Source organism: Saccostrea cucullata, unplaced genomic scaffold (genome assembly GCF_032062105.1).
Source record: "Saccostrea cucullata isolate Sc308-1 unplaced genomic scaffold, CSIRO_AGI_Scuc_v1 ctg3020, whole genome shotgun sequence".
Taxonomy (NCBI): Eukaryota; Metazoa; Mollusca; class Bivalvia; order Ostreida; family Ostreidae; genus Saccostrea; species Saccostrea cuccullata.
In genome coordinates this window covers 28,772-49,361 of record NW_026938585.1, presented here as the reverse complement: position 1 = coordinate 49,361, position 20,590 = coordinate 28,772, and the positions used below count along the sequence as shown (strand labels likewise).

At 31.1% G+C, this 20,590-nt stretch overlaps 1 protein-coding gene across 2 annotated transcripts; it reads right to left on the bottom strand.

The window, feature by feature from the left end:
- Positions 1–3,191: 3,191 nt before the first annotated feature.
- LOC134250710 (calcitonin receptor-like) lies at positions 3,192–13,602 on the bottom strand. Of its 2 annotated transcripts, XM_062733070.1 has the most exons (11): positions 12,739–13,597; positions 9,979–10,079; positions 9,698–9,804; positions 9,079–9,253; positions 7,754–7,904; positions 7,502–7,568; positions 7,104–7,170; positions 6,411–6,505; positions 5,998–6,124; positions 5,688–5,729; positions 3,192–4,085 (listed from the first exon to the last, which is right to left on the bottom strand). In XM_062733070.1, exons 1-11 carry the CDS (start codon positions 13,184–13,186, stop codon positions 3,891–3,893), a joined length of 1,575 nt encoding a protein of 524 aa, XP_062589054.1. In that variant the 5' UTR covers positions 13,187–13,597; the 3' UTR covers positions 3,192–3,890. The 2 variants fall into 2 exon arrangements, with proteins under 2 accessions (XP_062589054.1, XP_062589055.1); XM_062733071.1 differs by lacking the exon at positions 5,688–5,729 and having other exon boundaries at positions 12,739–13,602.
- Positions 13,603–20,590: the final 6,988 nt, after the last annotated feature.

Below are 20,590 nucleotides of genomic sequence, written 5' to 3'. Positions count from 1 at the left end.
AAAAGCGAGGATTGCTACTCACTAATAAGTTAATGTTACAAGGATTTCAACAACCTCTTTTAAAGGCATCATTTCGTAAATTCTTTGGCCGTTATAATAACCTTGTTAGCAAATATAACCTATCATAGGATCTTCTTTTTGGCAGACCTGTTTCATACCCATTGTTAGGCCTTTGTTCTTATACTGAATTTCACTACGGAAAAGTTCGTCTACCTGATCAAAACATAGGGTTCATGGCGAATGAGACTGGTCAACAGGGGATGCCCTCTACATGGCATCCGACCCCAAACTCTGCATTTTCAGAGGGTCTGTCTGTTACATGTATGTATGCCCTCTTCACGTATTGTTTAAAGATTTTCGGAGGCCAATCACCGTCCGTTATCTTCACCTTTCATATAAATATAAAATCACACAACATAGATGTCATCTAGTTATCACGTAAATAAAATGTATAATGGTTATATTGCTAGAGAAAACGCACCCACAAATCAAAACAATGCTCTGATCATGATTTACTTTTAACAAACAGTGTGCTGAAAACATTAATTATAAAATTTCTCGTAAGCGTTCAGTTCCTTCAGTAACTATTTAGATGACTAATTTGTTAAATGGAGATGAATAATATAGACTGTAAATTGATAAATTTTAATCTTTACTGATAAATAGCTGTTCAGCTAATGATGTTGTGAAATCATTATTTTACAAACACATTCACAAAGTGAGGTAGATAAAAAAAAGTCATGTTTGTTTAAGCAAGAGCATATTCGTACACACGTATCTGAACAAATCTCGTTTGATATAGAAGTTATCACATATATGAAAATATGCACATAAAAGAAATGCCTGTCTACGGATTTTTCAGCGATTGTAATGAAATTTATTAGGATTTACCTTGTTTTATTGAGTTCTCCTCCCAGCAGAGGTAAACATCGATGTGCTAATCTTGAGATATCCATATCACTGCATTTAATGTCTACCTGACCCAAATTCAATTGTTTTATTGACTTAAAAATGTAAGGATAATCAGCTCTCTATGAGGTAAGTAAAAAGCGGAAGGATATGTGTAAACCGCAATATCGCATCCATGTAAGTTTTCTCCCCAACTGTCATTAATTCTTTTAATAAAATCTAAAACGGTCAATTATAACACTTGATAAATACATGTATAACCCCTGGAATGCGTCAATGATCGCGATTGGTTAACATCGATTATCTTTCTTTTTCAGTGATATACAAAAATCCAAATTATTTCGTAGATATGTTTTAATGAACTAAACCTTTAAATGACCCCTAAATGCGATTTAATTTTCAAGTCATAGGACATGCTTTTTTGAAATAAAAAAAATCCTTACCTATCGACGTATGCACCTAGTGATTGGTTGTAGCTAAATCACGAATAGATATTTTCACCTGATCAGCTGTTTCATTAAGAAGTACTTAAGAGTATTCTACAAGTTAAATGTAGGAAAACGATCGTTAGATATTCTTTTTTAGTTATTCAGGGAAAGAGAATTTAAATTTGATATACCGTCAGCTTGTGGTATATTTACCTTCAGAATATCATACAGTTAGATACATTATTTATAAAAAATTTGGGGTGAAATTTCCTTAAATTCTATCTCTATTTTTGCTTCTGTATTTTATTTCTTTTAAGGGAGTTGGTCGATCTTTAGTTTTGATCTTATTGAATTTAAAGGAAGATAATCATCTTATACCGTCTCTGTATGATTAAAGTTTTTGATCCCTCACTGACCTGGAAAAATACACTTCAGTTACTCAAAATATTATCACATTAAAAAATGTAAAGAAGAAGTAAATTTAGGTCTTTCAATAAAAAGGTAAAATATATAGAAAAACAAACCTTACTAAAGATTTAGAGTCAATTCAAACGTGGGCCTCTAAAACTAAAATTAAGTGCCTTTGGGAGTGAGCATCCTCCTCCTCTCTCCAGTTTTCTCTGTCACGATCAGGAAAAACGGGAAAAATATAAACATTAGACAATTCACTGTGTAATTGTATAATTAACGGACAAACAATTAGTATGACAAAAAGTCAGTCAGCATTTTACTAAATCATGTAAATGATAGGTTGTACCTGCATGCTGACATAGCCAAAATGTTGCGGAGTAATGACTTCAAACGATACAGTTGATCCTTTTTTTCACCTCCTTGTCTGTCAAAAGTTTTGTTTTGTTTTAAGAAGTGTTCATAAATAGAGCAAACTGTGTATATGTATAGAATCGACTGAGAGAAATTAACCTATTAAGAAGGTAATAAGGCTATATTACTTCATAAGTAAGGAAAGTCGACGATTGAAAAGTTATACTTTTCGGTGTTTTTGGTAAAATTTTGAGATTTTAAATATGCTTTAAGTTTCGTAGAGATTTTAAATATCCACATCTGATTTATACCAGTATTCGAATTTACTATGGTACAGTACTCCTGAAGTTTCTAATTAACTGCTATAAGCATATACATGTAAGTAAGAAGCAAAGAAAGAGACTTGGTAGAACACTTACTGGATGTGTCTTTATTTCTTTGATTTTGATGGAGTTTTAGAATCTAGTATAGGTGTGGGGATTCAAAATTCATTCTGATAGTTTGGAGCATTAAAAATATTTTTAGTTAAATAAAGTTTATAAATGTAAATCTGGAATATTTTGAAGCAACTTATCTCAAGAATTGTGTAATTAATTTTTATTTGAAACAAATGCATCGGAACAAAATATCTTAGTTATACGATTAAATATTTAGTAGTTTTTATGAGCTTCAACTTTTATGTAAGTCTAAACCAAAAGGAGACTCGTTGAAATGTTCCACAGACTATGAATCTTGACTTTAAACCATAAATATAAATTTATCTTGCTCCAAATCAGGCTTATTGGGCTAGGTCATTCATGTTTTACATTTTACATGTATACAAAGCTTAAACCAAATAATACTATTATTACTATAACACAATTTCATGATATATAAATTGCATCAAATAAAAAAAATAAAAATTAAGAATTCCAAGTATGATCAAATTGCCTGCAATGGTATTATTGCATTCAATAAACGTCCCACGATATCCAAGTATAATATAGTTCCTGAAGAGTTAATAAACGTATGTTAGAAATCATTCGTTTGAGTAAGTTTTGAGGAAAATAAGCCTAAAATACAATGCGAATAAATCAAAATTCCTCCCGGTGGTCAGTTTGTGGTATGGATTTAATTTTTATTATTGTTTACATTTAAACCAGGTAAAAGAAAAAAAGCCTGAGGAATAATAATACTTGTAAAAAACTATTTGAATAAAATAAGAATAGAAGAAAAAACGCTACTTCAAACACAATATGAAATAAATGGATAACAAAAATTGAAAAAAAAAGAAAATCAACAGGAATAAACATATTTTCTGTGCATAGCATCTACATAGAGGTTTGTGTCCCATGAACTTCAATCTGATCAGAATATGAAAATGTTGGCATTTTGACATACTATAAATCCATTCTTAGTATATAAGAACATGAGATCCTTGAGTTATCAGACATTTTGGTAGAGTTGGTACTCTCAGCTATTGTTTTCAAAACGTCATACAGATATCACTACAGCAAATATAAGACTGAAACTGAAACATACTAATCTATAAAAATACAATACACACTCTCGTGAAAAGAGCATTTTTTTTTCAATTTGATAAAAATGTAAAACTTATATGCTGTTGAACTTCAAACACACATTATTAAGTCATATTATAATATTGCACACATGTCAGAGCCAATCAAAAAAAGTTTTTAAATACATGTGATAATGCTAAGACTATTGTAAAACGAAGAAGAGAAATAAAGGAAGTGTATTTCCATTAAAAAAAGGTAGAGAATAGGCTTAAAAAGTCATGCAATTAATATGTCATCTCTCCTCAGCTGCTAGTCTCTGTAATTCAGCCTCCTGTGGACTGCCATCACGTGCTATTGCTGTGTTATGTACAGGGTGCAACACGTGTGTGAGATGTGTGCTGGACAAGGCACTGAGTTTACGTTCCCCAAATCGGAGGAAGAGTTGTGGACATTTCCGTTGAATGGAGGCCCTTATGGAATCCCGTAACTTTGGAAAAGAAAATGAAATCAGTAAATAACAATGAAAATCACGTAGAAAAATGATAGCTCAAGTAGGTATATGGAGGTCGTTGATATGGTAGGCCGGGAAGTAGATGGGTCGACATATAAATGTGAATCGGTAGTTAGGAATTTTCAAGATACTACATCAAATTACTAATATACAAAATAAATCTGGTTGCATCAAAAAGAAAAAAAAAGGACATGATACTGATACTTCAGAGATATATATCATCATCTATATCTGTATTTCGTGTTTTGATTGGAATAAACTTTTCAAATTTTACCCTTCCTGGTCACTAGGCTAGAGGATTTTAAAATTGTTTAGAAATTAAATAGAGTATGTGCCTTTGGTATCGGTTGTTTCACGGTGTAGTCTAATAAACTGCAATCAGTAAGACGCAGTGAGAAATTAAAACCGTTATAAAAATGTCCTTAAAATTTAGTCTCAATTGACCTCGTCAGATAAGGGGAAACATGATTCATTTTCTTGATAAACAGACATAGGAGGACAAAACAGGACAGACAAATCATCAATGAAACAATGATAATGAATAAGAAAGTCTGTATAAAAATCTTATCTGACATCTTTAACATCTTGTATTACATTCGGTCTACTGATACTAGACAGCATTTGCCATTTTTCATTACAAAGTCTCTTTGATCGATGAATTAAGCTTTATTTTGAGACAGATAATTGTTATTGTCTCATGGAATCTATAACTAGGGACATGAAACACTTCTTCTGTTGCTTGACTCACACAAAATCCTCATTCGCTTTAGATTTGTTTGAATATTTTGTCTGTTGTCTGTCTGTCTCCTTGAAGTCACGCAACACATTATGTAAATCCTTGCTGTTAAAATATTCTCATGATAATGTGGATGTTATCCACGACTACTAGGTATCTACAACATACAATCTGGAAGCATTTTTATTATTTTAAAAAAATTCTCTCTCACCTCAACTGAATGTAAAAGGGTGAATAAAGAAATTCCCTCAAACTTGTGTTTGTCAATCATAATGTTGAAAATTATTTACTATATATGCCCAATAGATAAAATATATGGATATAATTAACAAATAGTATTTAAGCTCAAAATTCCATTTAGCAATACAAAGTAGGTGCAGAGCAAACACGGACCTCCAAAGCATCAGAGGTAGGATAAGGTACCATAAAAGAGTAAGCATTCCCTGCAAACCGGTCACACCCGCTGTGTGCTCCTTGTCATCATCGTGAAATAACGGGAAAATCCGTCAAATGTTGTGTGTAAATAATACATGTAGCCTAACAATAAGTTGAAAAACGTCAGTCAGCATTTGGCTCAATGATAAATTGTATTTGCTGCCAAGGTCATTGAAAGGACCATAGAGCTTGAAATGAAGACTTTAAACGAGACTGTTCTTGCATATCTTATTTAATTTTACCTTCATTAAGTCAAGATATCAAGTTAATCGTTTTATTGTGAAGGATGTCTGATCTGGATCTATTTTTTTGTAATAATTTGAGTCTCAAGATTTATAAAAATGCCTCTTTTAATCGTATACAAGATTGATTTGTACAGGAGAGTTCAAGAACTTGTGCTTACCAACCTTTTTACTGCAGAAAACCCATAAGATGGATACTAAAGAACCCTGTAAAAGAAAAATCTGATCTGTTGAAGCCATTGAACACATGGGTCTAACACGTATAAGCGTAATAATTTCAGGATAATTTTCTTTAACAATGTTGTCAGTTAGTGCCCGATAGATTAAATTTCAATATGATTTTGGCAAAGAAAGATACCCGTGTTGGTTTATGCAACATTGACTCAAAACTTAATAAATAATTCTGCTAATTAAGTTATCTAGATTTCTTACTAGATTGTCAAATTGTTTGAAAGCTGAGATACAGAATTTATACCTGTAATCCTTCTACTATACTGTATACAACAAAGCACCATGTTCCATCGAACACGTGAAGTACCCAGGCCAAAATGAAGTGGAGACCAAATAATGGAATGAGAAAAAAGAGTGCTCGAAGTGGCTTCCTGAAATCGAATCAGTTGGCTGAGTAGTAGAAAGGTTTTTTTTTGCTATTTTACTTTTTTCGATGTTAATGATATATCGGTTGGTTAATAATTAAAAGTTAAAAAAATTAGGTTAAATGAAAGCTTAAAACATTTACAGTGGGTTTAACTTTCAAAAACTTAACTCCTGGATCATGATATACTATGCGTTTTAATGAAAACGTAAGACTTGAAATTGTCAATCTTCAAAGTCATTAGGTTTTGATAAATCAACAGGAGGGATTGATTCATCGGAGTAAGTACTTACGGCGCAGAATGGCAAAAAGGTGGTCGGGATTCATTCATTTTTCGTTCTTTAATTACAATTGTCACCACAATAATGACAAGGAAAATAATGTTACACTACAAATAAAGTAAAACTATTATATCCTAGGAATGTCTCATTTTTGTGTTATGTGATTTAATTTAATTTCTATTCAATGAGTTTACATTTATAAAATGACATTATGCATTTAATAGCATAGATAATGAAAGGCGTTACTCAATTCCCCCATAAATCTGTACCCTTTCAGTAATTTGATATACAGTGAGTTTCAGAACACTTTTCTAATGGGTTTCGATTTCCATATTTCAATATTTTTCGTTTCCCAAACCGCTGGTGTAGGTTTTATGATTTTTTGGGCTTGACATCAACATTTCCAACGATTTGTAATTTAAATTCTAATATTCTCTTGGTTGAAGCGGTCTCATTAAGCCTAAAATATTTCTCTAGACTCTAGATATCTTTTACATGTTTAACGCAATCTGTGTTTTTTTTTACTTAATTGACTCTTTATTTACCAGATCCAACGCTTGTTATCCAAGTCGCGAAAATTTCAGAAATATACCCCGGTCTTCCGTGGTCACTATGAACAGCCTCATAACTTTTACGTTTTAACTGGGCAAAATTGCAAAATGCATTTTGAAGGAAACGTATTTAGTTAAAGAAAAATTCACTCACAAATACAGGTATAACAATTGGTCCTATAATTATGAATTCCAACTCAAGAACTGGATATATCCAGCACCTTAAAACAAATTAAAACGTCAGAATCAAAAGCTCATGGAGACATAATGATGTTTATAATACACTTGAATTACCTATCGACTGTTGAGAAAAAAGATTATCTAAGTATTTGATAACTAAAACTATTTTTTCAGGACTGTAATTTTTGTGATATACGTTGTAGCAGGTTATTGAATAAAAACAACAATTTTTTATCAAATGTGGTTATAAAATGTAATACATTTCAATAAGATACGAAGAAATAACGATATTCACTTGTAGATTTTCGTGAAAAGGATATATTTTGTCCTAAAAAAAAAATAGACAAAAAAAAAAACCAAACAATTACTTACTTAAAATCGTAATCATTGATTCCCGCCCTCAAAGATGCATAAATTGCAATGGGGATTGTGGGAACTCCTAGAGAAAAAAAATATATAATCATTGAGAAATCATCTTTAATATACATATAAATAGAAGTATGTAACTTCTAGTTCATCTTTAATTCGATTTCGAAACATTTCAAAACAATTACAATCTGGATGTATACATGTAAGCACACTGCAGTGAACTACATAACACGGCTAGGCACTACATGTACGTACCCCATCCGATGAAATACATCCATCCCATGCTTATCTCTTTTTGGAAACTTGGAAGCAACGGAACGAGAACATTGAGTCCCTCTACAAACATCCAGAAATAGGTAGTGGATCGAAGATACCTCTGAGTGATATGTAGAATCTTGCAAATGGCCTTTGAGATTAAAATAATAGTAATGAATTTATCACATAAAAAATATTTAACTTCAAGAAAAACTCTAGACAAGGGCAGGTACTGTAAGTGTATTCTTCTTGTAACTTTTCCCTATAGTAGGGCATAATTTCATCTGAAAATACATTATAGCAAAGAACTAATTGAAAATATTTAGAAGGCAAGACTGGAAAAACGTATCAATTGAAAAGTACGAGATACATGAAATATTCCTACTGAAAACTTTTGGAAGAGTCAGTTTGTAAAAAAAAATGATAAAGTACTCAGATGAGTGATGTGGCTTAAAGTTCTCCTTAAATTGTGAAAATTTCTCTGAGCTGACCGGTTGACAGAGGATGTTTACTCCTCCCAGGCATCTGATCCCATCTCTAGAATTTATGGAGTTTAAAGGTTTGTATTGCTTGTAGATTTCTATTCAGACCGATCGCTGTTTGTTATCTTTTACACTTTTCATAAATTTGATTTTCTTATAAAAATATTTTTAAAAATATCAATGTGTCTTTCCTAAAGCAATCATTATTATTATGAATGTTTGGTTTCAATAGTAGAGTTATCTATCTTCGTTAAGGTTATGGTTTGATCAACATACAAGAAATAGAAAAATAAACCTTCCATTGAAAAATGAATCCAAAGACGAAGATTTAATCTTCTAAATAGGAAACTCTTGAATTTTTACAACATTATTTCTATGTTTCTCAAACTATAAACATTGAAAATGGATATTCATGTGGCATAAGATCAATGAATGTAACAATTAAAAGAACCCTAAATATGATGAAACATTTCCTTCTTTATTGATTGTTACATTTTCTCATTTTAAAGATAAGGACTATTCTCTTTCACTTGTAACACATTACAGACGTAAACAATTTTAAAGGCACTGAGTTCATCAATCATGGTAGAAGTCGGTATCTCTTATTTAATTCCCCATTAAGATAGGTAGTTAAAAATATTTAATATGTTTACCATCTTAGACAGAGTTTAACTTGTTTTTTCTAAACTTGTAATTTACATTGACAAGCAATGTGATAACAAAATATGCAAACTAATCTAATTAAGCTATATAGCCCTCCATCAATCTATATAAAACTGCCTTCATTTAATGTACTTGAATGATTAAGCATTTTGACAAAGGTATCAAATGTAGAAGGTTTACCGAATTTAAATCGATTTGACTTGCTCCATTTTGCAATTTGAGGATGTGTTCTTTGGCAATAACTTCGTCCCAAATCAGGGTTACAATGCTAACCAGTATTAGAGAGAGCAGAGAATGCTGGTGAATTCTGTGAATTCTTCGAAGCCTTCTTCTGGAATCCGTGTTGCCTGGGAATCTAGGACAAAGGTTGATTGATTAATTGTTGTATGTCGTATTCAAACTTTCATCCATACCACTTGCTAAATGTTAAGTGTGAAAAATAATATAAACTTAAATGTTTTGAAAAGATTCTGAATGATATTTATAGAATAGTACGTGTTATGATTTGGATCTAGATATGCCGAAATAGTTGTCAGGGTTTGGAATTTGACACCTTGTCTTCTATTAAGCTATAGTGTATGCAATACTCGACACCATTATACGAATAGCTGGGTATTGATTATGTCTGGAGACTGGCAGAAAGCATAACTTTTAATAATATGCTTCTCTATTCAAGATAAAATGTAAATACTAGTAGTCGGTAATGAGATTTTTTTTTTCTTTAAAGAGGCTTATATGCATGAATTTAATAAGAAGCTAATATTGTCAATTGAAATGAAGAGTAACCGTATATTCTTACCTGAAAAGAGTTAAAATTGCTATGGCAGGCAATGTAAATGCTAAGCTTATCAGGTTTGTAGCCAAGGTTACCATGATGTGCTCTTCTATGAAATCTGCTCCGAATACCTTGTATTGTTTGTAAATTATTATTTGAATAAACATGTTACTTAAAAAAGAACTTATTACTCCGAATAAATATTTCAAATTAGTAATGAATATAATACTTTGTTACGATAGTAAAATATTGTTATCAATAAATGATGCAAACTGAATTGACATGCACATTTCTTCCATGTTTACCTTTTTCGGTACTTTGCAAGTTTTATATGCCACAAGCGTGCCGTTTTCAATACCACGCTCTTTCCATTCTCCAATAGGCAAACACTCGGTTGAGAATGTCCCTAAAATAAGATAATTGAAAATTCCTACCCATACCAATTTTATTTTCTTTGCAAAATATATTATTTGATCACAGTCTATTTCAATTTCTTGGATATAAAAATTAAATTCATAGACAATTTTATCTAGGTTAAATTAAATCATCTGAAAGATAAAAAGTATAATTCAAAACAAAATATTATTCGCACTTCCTTTAACATTAAAAGAAAGACGCATCATAATCGTTGAGTGTGTCATTATTAAAAAAAGAAAGCTATTAGGTTAACTCTTAGTCAAAAGTTCCCCGACAGTAACAATTTGTTAAAACAGGGCTTTGACAAAAGTAGAATAAAAAAATTTTTGGTGTAGAGAGAACCATTGAAAGATCCTTGGTAAAAGTATTCTAACTTTTAATTTTTTGTCCATATCCTAACAATTAAACCGAAAGTGTCTAAGGTGATCTTAATCGTTCATATAGAGATTATTTCTTAAACAAGGCAAATTTTTGACAAATAAGTTAATGAAACTAGAATATCAATAGTTTTGAAAAATATCAAAATTTCGTAAATTCTCTGGTTAATACAATGACGTCAGCAAATATAATCAATCATAAAGTAGAATGTTGACTGAGGTTTTCATAAACTTGTTAGGAAATAATGGATGTTCATTCCTCATTGCATCTGATCCCACCGACGATATTGAAAGGGGTCCGTGTTTGCTATGATCCAAAATCGTATTGTTTAGATTAACTTTGGAGCTTAATTACTAAACAGTAACTGCATTTCTCTCTTCATATTCATTGTGACAATGTAAAATACACTTGGAGAAATTTGACATTTTAAGTTTTTAACATATGCTTTACGAAAATTTGACCTTATGTAGTGATCATCCTAAAGATCATCACGATCAAAGAAAAATCCACTGTATTAAGTATGAATAGATTTACTTTGAATAAAAGGGGTATTTTTAGAGAAATTGAGCAATTGTTATCAAGCATTTAAAAAAAAATGCGGTCAATTAGCTTGATATATATGTTACTATCATCTCAGAAATATACTGCTTTACTTTACATAAATGTTAGACTAATTTGTAAAAAAACAGAGGCATTTTTACAGCTGTTATTTTGTCTGATAGAAAACATGTTGTGCACAATATGATTAAGCTACTAATTAGCGAAATTTGGACAGCATTTTCTTCGATATTTAAAAGCAAAATTTTTCATGGCATTATTTTTTTCCCTAGCTCATTAGCTTATACAATATTGTTAAATTTTGTGCTTGTGCTCGACTATTCACCTGAATTTTAAGATACTTTGATAAAATATAAAATAAACCAATCAACATTATACTTTACTTAAAAAAATGCTTATATAGAAATCAACAAAGGTAATTAGCTTTCGATTTTTTAAAAAATGTTTTTTTTTAAATGTTCAAAAAATTAAAAACGGACAGTATGACTTTAAAAAGTTAATAGTAATACACCAATGCCACGGGAGTGATTATATCAACAAAAGATGGCTTTCAAAGATACATTAACAATTAAACACATCATTCTGATTGGCCCATCTAAACAATTACTTGTCGAGCTATGAGTAGATTCATGATGGACCTAAAAAAAAACAGAGTTGTCATTGTTGAATAGCTGCAAAATTAGTAAACGTGAAGTAATTTTTGCTATATGACCATTCTCGAAGAAAATCTCAAACCCTGGATGTTACGAAAAAACACGTAGAGGGCTTCGTGTACCTTCTTACCATACTTTCTTCGTTATTTTCTATGTGCAGGAGTTTCTCAGGATAAGTACATGTACATTTTCACTAAATTGATGTATATAATCAATTAAGTACCATATCTGAAGAAAGAATTCTGTCCGGAGATTCATGAACAACACACTTTAGGAATTAAGTCATTGGCAAATGCTTTTTTTAACCATTCATTCAGTCTTTCTTGACGCATTGCTTTGGAAAAGTAAAAATTATTTTTTGAAAATTTTGCTATTTTTTATTTCTGTTTTGTTCCGAAGCCTGGAAACCAAAGTCTTCAATGGATATAGAAATCACACTGTATGTTCTACGGATCCCTTACAGTCTTCATTTTTATAATCTGTGGGACATTTTGAAAGTAGTATAAAATAGAAAGTAAAAGAAAATTAATTGTTAATGGTCAAAAATGGACAAAGACAAAAGGCAACAGATTTAGGTCACCGTGGTAATTGTATGCTCTCTAGTTTTATCATCATTTTATTATTAAATTAACATCTCCAACAGCAAAATGACATGTTTTCTGAATTAATACACTCTAATATAGCCTAAAGTAATTCACTGATAAACAGCTTTTGTCTAGTTTACTTTCATAAATTGAAGCTAAATTGGGACAAGGCCATTAAAGTCAGACTAAGTTTTAAAGTGTTTGCCGGAAACGCTCCGAATACTGTATACGAAATGCTCATGTTTATAACTCCATTAACAAAATGATGATTCCCTATTCATATATCAGGACAATATTTTGGTGAGAGATATTGTATAATGAAAACGATAAGAATGAAGATCAGCAATTACATCGACAAAAACATAGCCGAGCCTCCATCGAACATCTGTTTTTATAATAAAACAGGATGTTTATTTACATCAATAACAGTATCAATATGCAACTAACAGAAATAAATATTGAAAAATATACTTACTTGAATCATGCGTAGGAATATAATATGAGGGGCATTGCAGGTTGAGAATAGTTCCATTGGGAGTGGCATTCAGACAAGATACCCCGTCCCATGTAATTTGGCAATAAAATTCTTGACCTGTTCCTGACAATTCAGCTGCTTTTTGTCTTTTGCAACAATCTCTGGCTGCACGTGAGCAAGAAATCCATTTCTGACATTCGTTTTCACTTAATCCAGTACATACCATAGATATACTTGTTGCATTGTAAATGTCGGGCACAATGGAATATCCTTCCGGGAAAGCTCCATTCAGGCTATTTGCAACAAATCTGTAATTATTTGCATCAAACACTGGATCCCAAAGAACCACTGATTTATCTCCGAAGAACATTTCTAGAAGTCTGTGACAAAATAAAGCCGTTGTAATATTGTATATCAATTCATTACTCTGGAGACATGACGGCAACATTTTCTGACTGTGACTTTATTATCTAATCCAGAAGATACAAACTTTCCCTTCTTATGCGACGGTGTTATAAGAAAGCATTTTTCATGAACTTCAATACATGCCTTCTATAATAAAACACAGAAATAAATTCCTTTTTTACACAGATCATCGTATGCTCTGTTAGCTAGCGTCCTCACAATCACAAAGGCGTGATATTGTATTTCGTACAATTTAATTTCCAGTATGAATATAATGATATTCTTGTTTGTTACTGCAGTGTTGATAATGTTGTAGAGTAGAAGTAAACATCCACATGTTCCGATGTTATGAAATACCTTTTGTTGAAATTTTGTGAGGTTTTTATTATGTGCCAGCAAAAGATGAACAACAACCTTTGCTTAATGACATAAAGTCAAAACAAGTGATCATAAGCAGATTCCTTGTAATGCTCAATTAAGAATTCTGACTTCTTGAGACTGCACATATGTTTTCATTATTGATAGTTTGTAGTCGCTTTTACGTAACAGTTCAAAAAATTAACTAAACGAAACACTTCGAATTTTGGATTTAAATATTTTGAATGAAATACGTTTATCTATATAAAATATCTTTCACACAGAGAATCACTGATGTAAGAAGATTTTTAAATCAATCGTTTGAATAAAAACGCAACACATAAAACCTTTGCCCTTCAGTGCAAGATAATAGAAATGTGCCCTTATGCATAATTCGAAAATATGCGTTATAGGAAGAAATACGTTGTTTCGATATGCAAGGATTGAATATATTATCGGTATTTATCCTAGGAAGCCTCAGTAAATTCACTGCACTTTATTCAGCTATTGAAAACTTCCCTTCATACAACGCATGATTTAGAATAGTATTACAACAAAAACATTTTTTGCCGATACGGTATGTAGAGCCATGTCAAGTATTTCGATTGTATTTCATTTGGCCTGAAGAGTCAATTGTTTTTGCATTTTGAATCTCCATGAAAAAAAATGAGGACATATCTATGGCACGCCAAATTCACAAAAATGAGCTAAACCTAGTTTCACAATTGATAAACTAGGTTTATCGACTGTAAACTATAGTTTACAAACCGTAAACTATAGTTAACGATTCGTTAAGTATAGTTTTCATCTGTAAAACTATATTTAACGGTTGTTAACTATAGTTTACGAATGCTAATCTAAGTTTATCTGTCTGTAATAAAACGTTAACAATAGATTTTGTTGATAAACATAGATTCACGTCTGTAAACTATAATTTACGATCGTTAACTATAGTTAAGAGTTGTAAACCATAGTTTACAAATCGTGAAACTGTATTTATCAGATAATCTATGTTTTGCGATCGCAAATGATTGTTTTTGGTGTTAAGTATAGTTTACGGGTGTGAAACATAGATTATCGCGTTAACTACGGTTTACAAATGTAATATATAGATTAACGTTGTTAACTATAGTTAACAGTCCGTAAACTATAGTTTACAACCGATAAACCTAGTTTATCGACTGTGAAACTATATGATTAGCTCATTTTTGTGAATTTGGCGTGCTAAACCTAGTTTCACAATTGATAAACTAGGTTTATCGACTGTAAACTATAGTTTACAAACCGTGAACTATAGTTTACAATTCGTTAATTATAGTTTTCATCTGTAAAACTATATTTAACGGTTGTTAACTATAGTTTACGAATGCTAATCTTAGTTTATCTGTCTGTAATAAAGCGTTAACAATAGATTTTGTTGATAAACATAGATTCACGTCTGTAAACTATAATTTACGATCGTTAACTATAGTTAAGAGTTGTAAACCATAGTTTACAAATCGTGAAACTGTATTTATCAAATAATCTATGTTTTGCGATCGCAAATGATTGTTGTTAAGTATGATTTACGGTGTGAAACATAGATTATCGCGTTAACTATGATTTACAGATGTAAAATATATATTAACGTTGTTAACTATAGTTTACAGTCCGTAAACTATAGTTTACAACCGATAAACCTAGTTTATCGACTGTGAAACTATGTTTTGCTCATTTTTGTGAATTTGGCGTGCCATACATATCATTTAGAGCAGACAAAAAAATTTAAAATAGAAGGTCTCGTACTTGAGTATAAATTGTACAATGGCTATGTCAATTAAAAATATTACTGCATCTAAGTTCAATTTAGCAGGTTAATGTTTTGGTTTATGTAAAACTTATTTTAGTTAGCTACCAAAATTGCTTTGAAGATTTCCAAAGATTTCAAACAATATGTTTTATTAGTTACTTGTATATAGTGGATTAAAATATTTATTATGAATAAATGGCAAGATAGCGTTTCATTTCATTTAATGCAAAAGCCCATGAATTAGTTTACATATTATAAATAATTTCGTATTCGAATATCAATACAAATGTTAGCAAGAATTTTAATGTAACCTGAATCCCTGAAGGAAAAAAAGACAGACAAAAAATTTAGTAACATCACATCTGTGTGCCTGGAGCATACAGGATGTGACCAATAATGTCAAACAAAATTGCAATTTTTAAGAATCATTTTGTACATTATTGATTGGAGCATAGTAATCTCCTGCATGTTTCTAAATTTGGTTTTAGTACATTTTATGACAAAAATGTCTCTTAATTCGCTTTCAGATAAAACTTACTGACGGTAAAATAACGCTATCACTGAGACCATTATTGATAACTTTTTGTAAAAAATGTAATTTTTGTTGTAAAGCTTCTCTGAAAATGCAGCGTGGAACTTTGATTCAAATACTATATTGATTTCCATCTTTAAGCATTATCCCCAGAATAACAAACTCTAAGAAAATATAACTGGGGTACATGTACATAGGCCTCCTGAGTAAGAACCTTTAGATTTTACAGTGGGGATGTTTTAGATTTTCATAGCATTGATTTCAACTAAACTTTCCATACAACTTGAAAATAAGAAAGAATCAAAGCCAGAGAGTACTGTAAATAATGATAGCGCGTCCTCTCAAATCTGTCATCAATATTTCTGTCCAAATTGCGATATTTCTTTATTCGAATTTTTCACTTTGGGTGATTGTTTTCCATGGGCTCAAGTCTAAGTGATTCTACTCTCCAGGCCTGAGTATGGTTTCAGATATGAGATTATGCTATTGTATAAATTAGTTTGTTCACGTTTAGCGGACTGGTAGTCATTATTCCAGACAACCATTTTAAATTTAAAATACCATTTCCAAAACTTCATGAAAGTCCAACAAAGACACATATATAATAGGATTCCAGTACCTAGTAAGTGTTCTACAAAGTTCCTATCTTTATTAAGTTCGAAATATCTGATGTTTTCCAGGCGTTTTCCCCACAGTTTTGATACTCGTATTTGACGTTCTAGGAAAACGTTAAAAATGTGCGTCATGTTGAAAAGTTGAAATATTGCCGCCTAAAAGTAAACTCGATTTTAATTCTTGCAAATCGATTGAAATGGATGCTTACTGCTTCTAGGCACCTGTTCCTACCTCTGGGATTTCTGGAGGTCCAAGCTTATGCCCTGTTTGTAGAATTGTATTGTTTGAAGATTTAAAGAAATCGTTATCTGTTTCATTGACAACAATTCACATTTTTATTAGTGAAAATTCTGTATGCTCTGAAGAATATTTTCCTGCCATTTAAAGAAAGTTTCTTCATATAATTTTTTGCTCATTTTTAAAACATTGAATACAGAATACCTTTAGATATAATTTTCATTAGAAACGAGTAAGAATGGTACGTCAAAAAGCTATTAAAATATTAGCAACATCATAGAGTCAAGTCGCTCTTATTTGACAGAGAAAAAGATTGATAACATTAGCCAAAGATTGAGCCTGGTTACATGACTACACGAAGAATGACTACTGCATTACGTACAAATTATGATAATAATATGAGTACAATAATGTTGTAATTATGTTAATATTTAATGTGAGAAAATTGCGGAAACCTTTCCCTGTATAATTTGAGGTACTTATTATTGGACCCTGCATGACCCCTTTTTTTCGTCTATGAAGTGTTTGTGCCTTTAACTTGAATGTACTAAACTATAATGTGCTGCATCTTAATTTTACAGTGTATGTCTTTTCAAACGAAGATATATCGCATCAAAAACCCTATTCTTTATAATTTAAAAAAACATATAATGTTTGGTCTATGTTTTGTAAGTTGGTTCCATTATATTGTGATACGGCCAATTCATATCAAGGACTTGGCATTGAAAAGACAGATTTAAAATTTTTAAATGAATATTTTTGTAAATACATGTATGATGAGGTTAAAATTTATCCAACAACTTAAGTATTTTGTTAAAAAAAATATTTCTTTTTACTCCTAGGAAAAGTGAAAAGGTTATTTGCTGACATTTACTACTGATTTGTTTGCATCAGTAGTGAATGTCAGCAAATAACTTTTTCACTTCAAAATATTGTAAAATGTTTGCTTGAATAAAGAGTCCCAGAGGATTTCATTTAAAACAACAATGGATCATTTTTGTTTCCTTTCATTTCAGAAATCGGGATATTCAGAATATTCCTATAAGACGAATGATGTAATCTTATGAAAAAATGCTATCAAAAAGTCCCCTTATCTAGTTAGAGGTATATGGAAAAAGAAGGCTTCATCTTACGTGTTGGATAAACTGTTTTTTAAAAAGATTTTTCAAACATATAAAGATTAGAATAGATTCGATCAAAAATAAATACATCATTCAATGTTATGCGAAAAAATATACCAAAAGATAATTTTTAATCAGAAATTGATAGTGATGTATGTTTGTTATCTATTTCTGTGCAGAAAGTGTGGCGTGCAACACTCTGATAAAACGAAACAAGCATTTTGAGATGAGGCTAGCCCAAGTTCAAAAATAACAAACAACTTGTAAACTTATAGCTTCATATACTGTTTGTTTTATAAAAAAAAATATATATGATCACAATATCAAAATTTTTTATTAATTAACTCAATTGTTCATACTTTATATATGTTAGTCATTTTGGTTTTAACAAAATAAGATGATCATAAAATTTATATGTATCTGTATCTTAAATAACGAATGTGTTGCCAGGAACAAACGGAAGGGAAGATAATCCACATAAACGCAAACTAGAGAGAAGATTTGATGGCTTACCGCTCATGAAAACGAAGGAAGGTAACTTGAACGTACGTGTACGATGATGAATGGTGATAAAAATCGTTAAAAAGCATTTTTTGAAATGTATTTTTAAAAAGAGTAAAGGCAGCAATTTTTAAGTGACAAAGACTAAAATATTGATTTTTTCACTTCAAGAAAATTGTTTAAAAATATATTATTGAATGCAAAATTTTATGTCTATGTTTCTAGGTCCTAGGGAAAACATCAGTACATGCACATGTATAAATGATAGGTCTCAATTGCAAAAGAAATTAAACTGCCTAAAACAAGTTTAAAGATTTATATAAAAAAAAATTCCGCAAATATCATCTACATTTTAACTTGATTATCCTTCACTGAAGTTATTTTCTGTGATCTATGACACGTGCAGTTAAAATCTGTTTTTAAAAAATATATATTTCTTTTTTCCCCTGCACTAACCTTCAAAATGAATTATACGGAGATACGAGGGTGATCAAAAAGTTCGCAAACTATCTCTATATCTACAAAACCACAATTCAGATTAGAAAAATTGTTTAACACACATATACACAAGGTCTATAAATAGCATATGCTGAATAAAGTTTCTCTCCTTGTTTGTGACGTCACAATGTGAAAATGACGTCACTATTTAGGTCACTTGTGACGAAAAATGGTTGTCATCAAACGATTGTACAATTTATTGTAATATCTTACAAATCCCTCTACAGTATCAGATATAATTTGTACACAGTTTGTTGACATAAATGAGTTCCTATAAATTCAATTAATGATTGGATTAATCGTTTTAGTGAAGGAAGGCTGATGGTTAAAAATGATACTTGTCATCTTGCCCAGTGAAAGCAAGTTTGAAAAGATATGTAGTTTTAATTAAGCAATTTGCTATCAAAGGCCTCCAATTAGCACTTTGAAAAATAGTTGAATATTTGAACAATGATATAAGTATTAAATACCTAAGATATCGTTTACTTTAGATTTTAAACATATTAGATATGATAAAAAGGATGCACCCATTCTCTATCCACCTTGATAAAGGTCTCTCCTGAGACAGAAGATTTGTGTTTTAATGGTCGCCATGCTTATTTTTGGAAAGGATGTCATTATCCACCCATTCTGTTGCCGAGATATGACCATTTCTGACAAATTAACTGTTTTGTCATAAAAATTATATAAAGAAATATACATGTAAAACTCGGAAAAATCTTTTAACTTTTGTGACAGAACGCTACGGAGGGGGTCACGTGACCGCTAATATCACGTGATTCGCGCATGCGCAGAACGGTGGTTGATGTGCATTAAAATCGGGGAGGATTAATTTAAAATATAATCAACATTAAAACCAAATATTTTTTCTTGTATGGAAGTTATTCAATTAGTTTGCGAACTTTTTGATCACCCCTCGTAATAAACAGTTTTCAATCTAAAACGTCAACCTAAACGATACAAATCAGGAGAAGAGCAAACATGGACCTCCAAAACACCAGATAGAGATGCCATGGAAGAGTGAGCATCCCTTGCCGACCGTCACACCCACCTGGTGCTCCTTGTCATGATCGGGAAAAAAGGAAAGAGCTTGTCAACAATTCAGTGTGTAGATAACAGCCTAGAACAATATCGACTATAGAATTTATGAAATGACGATTTCATATTTCCATTCAAATGTCGACACAATTATCCAAGTTAGCCTGAAATAAAATATACCAATGAGTCTGAGCCATCTTTTTCATATTTGGATATCTCACTAGTGAAAGACGTTATTTGTAACCAAACAGACAAGCTTTATGATAAAGGTGATGGTTTTTGAATTTTCACCTTCCCTTACTTTATGTAGCAATATATCCTCATCACCTGCATACGGTTGATTTGATACGCAATAGCATGATCTATGTACAAACAATTTCTAAAACGAAGTATGTTATTGACAAACATATTTATGAAAAAGAATTTCAACATTCTATTTTAAGGTCATCGCTTAATTCGCAAGTTCTATAGTCGATGCAATGACATTGTCATCAAATTCAATCTATCATTTAGTCGAATGCCAGCCGACATTTTCATAGTGATTATTAGTCATTATTTACGAGACTAATTGAATTGACTACAGATTTTTTTCTTTATTTCCCGATCATAACAAGGGCACGGCGGATGTGACAAGTCGGCAGGGAATGCTCACTTATATATGGCACTTGGTCATACTTCTGATGTTTAAGAGGTCTGTTTTTGTATTACCCCTGTTTTTTTTTATTGTTTTGGTAGACCTTTTGAGCTGAAATCCCACGC